General features: G+C 53.9%; 2 protein-coding genes across 2 annotated transcripts; one reads left to right on the top strand and one right to left on the bottom strand.

Annotated features, from left to right (window-relative positions):
- Positions 1-2,111: 2,111 nt before the first annotated feature.
- Slx1a (SLX1 homolog A, structure-specific endonuclease subunit) lies at positions 2,112-5,373 on the bottom strand. Its single transcript, XM_036192341.1, has 5 exons — positions 5,124-5,373; positions 3,334-3,385; positions 2,894-3,229; positions 2,485-2,612; positions 2,112-2,325 (listed from the first exon to the last, which is right to left on the bottom strand). The coding sequence occupies exons 1-5, from the start codon at positions 5,300-5,302 to the stop codon at positions 2,211-2,213; spliced, it is 810 nt and encodes a 269-aa protein (XP_036048234.1). The 5' UTR covers positions 5,303-5,373; the 3' UTR covers positions 2,112-2,210.
- On the top strand, positions 5,085-6,381 carry Bola2b (bolA family member 2B). The gene is made up of 3 exons (XM_036192348.1): positions 5,085-5,797; positions 5,879-5,976; positions 6,243-6,381. The coding sequence occupies exons 1-3, from the start codon at positions 5,735-5,737 to the stop codon at positions 6,340-6,342; spliced, it is 261 nt and encodes an 86-aa protein (XP_036048241.1). The 5' UTR covers positions 5,085-5,734; the 3' UTR covers positions 6,343-6,381.
- Positions 6,382-7,485: the final 1,104 nt, after the last annotated feature.

Below are 7,485 nucleotides of genomic sequence, written 5' to 3' on the forward strand. Positions count from 1 at the left end.
ATGGGCGGGGCTACTTTCCTTTCTGTTGGCTGCAGACCAGCCGTGAGAACAAGAGCTGAGGTTAGGGCTTCCTCCAGCTTGCTGAGAACTCCCTGGTTTGCGAGCATTCGAAACCAGAGTGATAGGGTGGACCCTGTGAAGGGACCATGGGTAGGTCAGAGCAGGGGAAGCTGTGGAAAGAACAGGCATCTAAGGGTCCTTCTAGGGCCCTCATTAGAGCGGTAGTTAGTGGAGCAGTCTCCTAGAAGGGAGCCTCACCTCATGATTCATGGAAAGAGAGCCAGAGAGCAACTTGTGAGTGAACCACGGGGCTCTGTGGAGAGCAGGCAGCCTCTCCCATCACCTTAGTCTCAGTGTTTATGTTACTGGCCTGGCAGAAATGAAGACCTAAGTAGACACTTGTGTCTCTCAAGGTGACTCTCAGACCCCTGAAACAATGAGGAAATGGGCATTTCCTCCGGGAAAATCTTGCTGGGAAAAAGAAAGGGCCTCAGCTAGAGAGGGAAGTTGTCTCCCTGAAAGAAATCTCACAGAGTCCAACAACCTGTCCAACCACCTTACAGGATGAGATGGGAGCCCGGATAGTGTGTCGGTGGGTGTGATCAAACCTTGACGGGAACTGCTTAGGAGAGCATGTCACTGGACCTCTATTTAAACTCTGGTCTCACTGAAGGACCTTGAAGATGTGCTCAAGGGGTTTGCTGGACCTTTGTCCCTCTCCCCAGTATGACCACACTGAATAAATTTCCCTTTTTCTGCTTTGGACTTTTAATTTGGCTCTTTTAATTGGCTTATTCAGGGCAGGTAGTCAGACTGACTTGGTATAGGCTGTGACTCCCAAGTTCAGTAACATCTAGATTAAGATCTAGCAGCTCTGGAGGCTCTCTGCAAACACCAGGGTTGGCAGAGTAATGGCCGGAGGGAGGCAAGAAGGAAATACAGTTCAGCACAACTCAGTAGCCAGCGTAGGTTCAAGCTTCTAGAGGCTGACACTGGGCAGCTTACTTTACACAGATTTAAGGACAGTGCAATTTGGGGGAGTTTCCCAATGTAACATGATCCAATGCACACAAGGAGACACAATCACATCAAAACTCTCCCCAAAGTACCTGCACTTCTTCCATGAAGGTGGGTTCTGTAGATAGGCTACATGTGTTATCTTAAGGGCCTGTGGGGGTCGGGAGGTCCGGTGTGGTCTCTGTCATAAGACAGTGCAGAGGTCCTCTGGGCTATTAGCTACCTCTGGTCCTGGCTGGGGAAGCTTCGGGGGAGCCAGGTATGGAATGGCCCTACAGATAGCACAGGGGTTACCCAGGCTGTTAGTCACCTCTATTCCCAGCCTTCCTGTTTTCCCTAGTGCTTATCTGTGAGCACAAGGACCTCTGTGCTCCCAGCAGAGGTACACAGTCTCCAAGCCACTGGTTGCCTGAGTTTTTAATTATTCTATTTAGCTTCAGCTATCAGCTTTTTTTTTTTTTTAAGATTTATTCATTTATTTTATGTATATGATGCTCTACCTGCAATATACAACTTTATGCCAGAGCAGGGCACCAGATCTCCTTATGGATGGTTGTGAGCCCCCATGTGGGAATTGAACTCAGGACCTCTAGAGGAGCAGCCAGTGGGCTTAACCACTGAGCCACCTCTCCAGCCCCAGCTGTCAGCTTTACCCAGCCTAGCCATATCTGAGGGATCCTCAATGGGAGACTGCCTCAGCCAGATGGACCTGTGGGCATGTCTGGGGGGGGGGGCATTTTCTTGAGTGCTGATTGATACGAGAGGACCCAGCCCACTCAAGGCAGGTGGTCCTGGACTGTGTAAGAGAGCTACTAAAGCACCATCAGAGAGTGCCAGTGAGAAGCCTGCTCCATGGATTCTGCTCCAGGTGCCCACCCTGACTTCCCTCACTGATGGGCCATTACCTGGAAGTGTAAGATGAAACAAACCCTTTCCTCCCAAAGTTGCTGGCCTCAGTGTTTATCACAGCCATGGGAAAGTAAATAAGACAGTAACTGTCACCTCTGAGAAAGGTGAGGAAGTAGCAAGGCCCCACGTCGGCCCAGAGCCTGACTTCACTCCTCCCTCCCTTTCTCTGAGAAAACACCAGAAGGTACCCTTAGCTCAGCGTTTTTATTGTACTCAAGTAAAAGCTGCCAAGCACCGAAGACGAGGCAGAAAAGGAACAGGGTGAAAGTTGGGGACACTTAGAATCAGGTCTCCAGCAAGTCTGTCCAGTGTTCCTCTTCCAATTCCAAGTCCTCTTCCTCCTCGGTGTCCGTGTGGCACTGCCCGACCAGGCTTCCCCAAAGCAATGAGTTCTTACAGCTGCCAAAGGGTGCATGCAGTTGGTGGAGTGGGCAGAGTCAGGCACCCCCGGGCCTCCACCAGGCCCTGAGTGCCAAGGTGAGGTTCCCTAGCCAGGACTGAAACACGGAGCACCTTCTTTCCAGGCCTACACAGGCTGGGAAGAGGGCCTGGACTCACCTAGGACAATGACTCTCTAGAGGTAGAAGCTGCCCAGGATCTTCCCGCAGGAACTCCTCTGCCAGGCAGATGATATGGGCTCTTAGGGGACAACCAGAGTGGGGGCAGCACAGGGGTCCCTCTTCATCCTGTCAGAGGTGGCAGGTAAGGAGACACGGAAGTAACTTGAGGGAGCAGCACACAGCTTGTGAGGCCAGAAAGAGAGGAAAAGAGCAGGAAGCACAGAAAAGAGCCGCGACTTCAAAAGGCGGCCAGGAAAGATCTACACGGTGGCTGGTTGCCCATTCAGAGGCTCTAACCGTCCCTGGCAGGTACGGATGGCCCAGGAAACAGCTGAGAGTACGCTCGCCCTCACTAGGCCGTGTCAGGGAGGGCAAACTCCGGGCTCTCCGCCCCTGGGTGCCCCTACCTGCAGCTTACGCGCACAGAGCATGCAGCTGGCCTTGGCCTCGAGATCCCACTGGCGCTCGCCGTCAGCCTCACTTGCAGTGAGTCGCTTCGGGACCAAGGGCTGGGGTGGCGGCCCAAAGGCAATGGGCATGTGTGGTGGGGGCGCTGGAGAGAGTTCGTGGCGGAAGTCAGGTCGCAGCCAGCGCAGGGTTAGAGGGAGGCGCACCCACGGAGGAGCTCGGAGCATGTGCGCCAACACGCGCAGGTGGAAGGCAAAGGAGGCCTCACTGCGCAGGCGCGGCCCCACGTGAGTCAGGCGGCGTGAGGCCTGAGGATGCTGCCAGGCCCATTCAAACTATAGGAAGGGACATGGACAAGGAGGTCAGGGTGGTCCTGGGCAAGGTCCTCTGGACAAACTCAAAGCCCCGGGCTAGCCTGCCCTTAAGACACCTTTCTTACCCGAAGGGCGGCCACAGCAGACGGGAAACCGTGCAGGATCAGCACCATGTCCCTTGGGAGGAGAGGGCGAGGGCCAGTAAGTCCCCATTGCACTGACACCCCCCTCCCCCGTGTTCCAGTTCACATGGAGAGTCCAGTCACACCACTTCACATCTGGCCATCAGGACTTGAACCTTTCATGGAGATGTAAGATCCTTGCACCTGCCAACCTCAGGCTCCTCACCCAGTCTTGATTCCTCTCCTTTGTAAGTATTCTAGCTCCAGCCTTGCTGACTAGGGCCCCTGTCTCCTGATTCCAGTCTTTAAAACAAGTTTTACTGGTGTATATTAACTGTACAAAATAATAGTTAAATTGACAGCCTCCTACTTATGTGATGCATTTTGACATTAGTTATCATAACCACTCCGCTCTCTTTTTGTCTTCTCCCTCATGCCAAATAGCTCCCTCCTCACATAATTTCATAACTTTTTCTTTAAATTCCGAATGAGAGAACACTTGAAATATTTGTTGTATAACAGCATGATGATGTCCAGTTCCATCCACTTTCTCACAAGGGACTGGAGAGGTGGTTCAGTTAGGAGCACCTGCAGGGGACCTGGGCTCAGAACTGTCTGTAACTCCCATTCCAGGGGATCCGGCGCCCTCTTCTGACCTCTGCGGGCACTGCATGAACATGGTGCATTTACGATGAAGGCAAAACACTCACTTGAACCAAATTAAAATAAACTGGGTTTTAAAAACTACACCTGCCAGGCGGTGGTGGCACACGCCTTTAATCCCAGCACTCGGGAGGCAGAGCCAGGCGGATCTCTGTGAGTTCGAGGCCAGCCTGGACTACCAAGTGAGTTCCAGGAAAAGGTGCAAAGCTACACAGAGAAAGCCTGTCTCGAAAAACCAAAACAAAAAATAAAAATATAATAATAATAATAATAATAATAATAATAATAATAATAAAAGTAAAAACTACACCTTGCATATGTCACATTTTCTTCACCGGCTCACCTGTTGATGGGCCCTGTGCTGGATAGTTTTATGTCAACTTAACACAAGGTATAGTCATCAGAGAAGAGGGAGCCTCAAATTGAGAAAATTCCTCCATTAAGACGGGGCTGGCCGGGCATGGTGGCTCAGGCCTTTAATCCCAGCACTCGGGAGGCAGAGCCAGGCGGATCTCTGTGAGTTCGAGGCCAGCCTGGGCTACCAAGTGAGTTCCAGGAAAGACGCAAAGCTACCAGGAGAAACCCTGTCTCGAAAAACCAAAGACTGGGCTGTATGCAAGCCTGTAGAGCATTTTCTTAGTGACTGATGTGGAAGGGCCCAGGCCTTTGCCGGTGGTACAACCCCTGGGCTGGTGGTCCCGGATCCATGGCCTCTGAATGGACTCTTTCTTGTTTGAGTTCCTATCCTGACTTCCTTAATGACGACCAGTGAATGTGAAAGAGTAAGCCAAATAAATGCTTTCCTCCCCAGTAAGCTTTTTGGTCTAACTTAGTCCGATCCCATAACTTAGCTTTTGTATTTATTTTTTTTTTCTTAGATTTATCCACCTGCCTCTGCCTCCCAGTGCTGGGATTAAAGGCGTGCGCCACCACCGCCCGGCTACCACCCCGAATCTTAATCTAGCCTTAACAAAGTCCACGAGGTGCCCCCCTTGCCCTTACGGGTGACAGGCCAGGGACTCAGCACCGCCCATGATCACGGAAATGGCCCCGCCTCTGTCTTTGGGCTTCTGTCCAGGCGGTCCGCCTCCTATTCGGAGCCTTCCGGCAAGACTCCAGCACCCTCTTACCAGGGTCCTCTCCCGCTGGTCCTCCAGGCGCCACCTTTTTTGCGACCGGCGTTGTGTTGCCGGACCCGACGAGCAGGATTGACAGTGAATCCCACGTAAACGCGGCCCCGATGCCGAGGGTTCTGGCAGTAGAGCAGGTAGACACCGAAGAAGCGCCCCGGTCTTGCTGTAGGTCCCATCTGGACTTACTGGGTTGGAGGTCCGAAGTCGGGGGTGGTTTCCGGGACCTCGGACCTGGGAAAGGGCTGGGTAGCCAGGACTGCAAAACGTTAGTTGAGGAAAAATCACTCTAGGATGATCGTGCAGCGCCCTGGAAACCCGGCAGCTCGGCTTGGTGCGCCGCCTGCTGGCAGGAGGAGGATGAGCAAACGGGGCCTCACCGCCCGCCGCCTTCCTGCCCGGCTCCGATTGGCTAACTGCTGAGGCCGAACCTCCCAAGTGTTGCGACTCCGCTGTGCCGGGAGACGGAAGTGCTGCTTTCGGAGCCGCCCCAGGGAGGGCGGAAGTGAACGGCGTGGAGGAAGTGGCTACAGTGAGGGCGGAAGGCGGGGTGGCGGGACCGGAGGCGAGGTTCTAGGCACGCCTGCCTGTGCCCGCGCCGGGCTGTAGCCATGGAACTCAGCGCCGACTACCTCCGCGAGAAGCTGCGGCGGGACCTGGAGGCAGAGCATGTGGTGAGTGCGGGGCCCGGGCCTCGGGCGGTGGGAAAGGGCTCCCGGGCGAGTGCCTCATCGAGCGGATCTCCTGCCGGCTAGGAGGTGGAGGACACGACTCTCAACCGTTGCGCGACCAGCTTCCGAGTCCTGGTGGTGTCGGCTAAGTTCGAGGGAAAGCCACTGCTCCAGAGACACCGGTGAGCCCCCGGAGCCCCACGCCCAGCGCTTCGGGCTCGGGACGGCAGCCCCGCTCGCTGCCTGCCCGGGTGGGGACTAACTCATGCCCAAAGCCCGGTGATGGGGCCCATAACCCGAGAGTGGCCCTGCCTTTGTGGTTGGATTTCTGTCCTCTCCTCCGAATCCCCACTTCCTGGAGACATCTCCGATCTCCCTGGTCACGCTTGCTTCGGAGCCTACCACCCTAGCTGAGGCCGATCATTTCCCAATCCCTTCTCTCTCCCAGGCTGGTGAATGAATGCTTAGCTGAAGAGCTCCCGCACATCCATGCCTTTGAGCAGAAAACTCTGACCCCAGAGCAGTGGACCCGAGAGTGGCAGAAGTGAGGGACCCAGGCCTGAACAGCCATTAAATTGTAAATCAGGTCCACCTGGTGTCAGTGTGCTGTTTGAGGGCTCTGAGGCTGAAGCAGGGATTTTGCTTTCCCCTGCCTCTCCCCCAGCCATTGTTTTGGCATTGTTCTGTCCTTTAGTCTCTGTCAAGGATGCCTTGTAAGCTTTCTCTGTCTACTCCTGTGGTCTCGGTACTGTCACCAAGGTCAGCCCTCAGAAAGCAGGGTGTTCCTGCTCTGCCAGCCCTCCAGAACCAGAAACTCTGAGCCTTTTCCCACTGTCTCCCTCTCTCTAGGCTCCTGGAGGTATCAGAGAAACAAGACACACAGTTCCTGTCCTGTGGTCAGTCTCTTTCAGGCCTCAGGGAGCATGATGTTCAAGCCAACTCCTGCACACCTAATTCCTCTCCTCTGTGGAGCTTTGGTTGTGTCCTGTGTTGTCTTGTAGACAGGCTCTCAATGTGTTTTCCAGGCTGCTCTTAAATTCAGAGAGGACCGCTCAGATGGTCGGTCCTCTTGCCTTTGTCTTCCCTGCATCGATGACTGCAGACGTCACCACCACTCAGTTCTTCCCATATTGTCCAGGCCTGTCTCTGACACTTAACACTTTATTACCTCTACCTCTGTCTCCTCATTCTTCCATCAAAGATTGATCAAGCTGGAGTCATAGTCACTGGTCAGGCCTTCTCCATCCCCAGGATCATTTCCTGAACATTTTTAGTTCCTCTGGAGAACTAGTGATTCGATCTACTCACAAGGATCCTAAAAGAGGACACAGGAAAGACGCAGAGAGTAGCCTAGCTGTGTCTCCAGAGGAGTAACCCCTTCGTTCTCCGTTGATGGCTCTCCTCCAGTTTATAGGAGAGAAGGGACTTGCCCAGGCTCACATGTCCTGTCAGAGGATGAAACAGCTGGGCGGGCGGGCCTGTTTGTGTGCCATTCTCTGTATCCAGATACCTCCATGGCATGCTGAGGAGGAAGGCACTGGGGTCCTGGGTATTCTGAACTGTGTGAATTCAGCCCTGTGATGGCCGTGATACCCTCCTGAGCCCCTGTGTCTCATCCCAGCTTTGGAGTCTCCCACCAGTTAGGTACCAAAAGCTACTGAGGATGTAGCTAGTTGGCAGAGTGCTTGCCT

The sequence above is a fragment of the Onychomys torridus genome, chromosome 1, assembly GCF_903995425.1.
Source record: "Onychomys torridus chromosome 1, mOncTor1.1, whole genome shotgun sequence".
Taxonomy (NCBI): domain Eukaryota; kingdom Metazoa; phylum Chordata; class Mammalia; order Rodentia; family Cricetidae; genus Onychomys; species Onychomys torridus.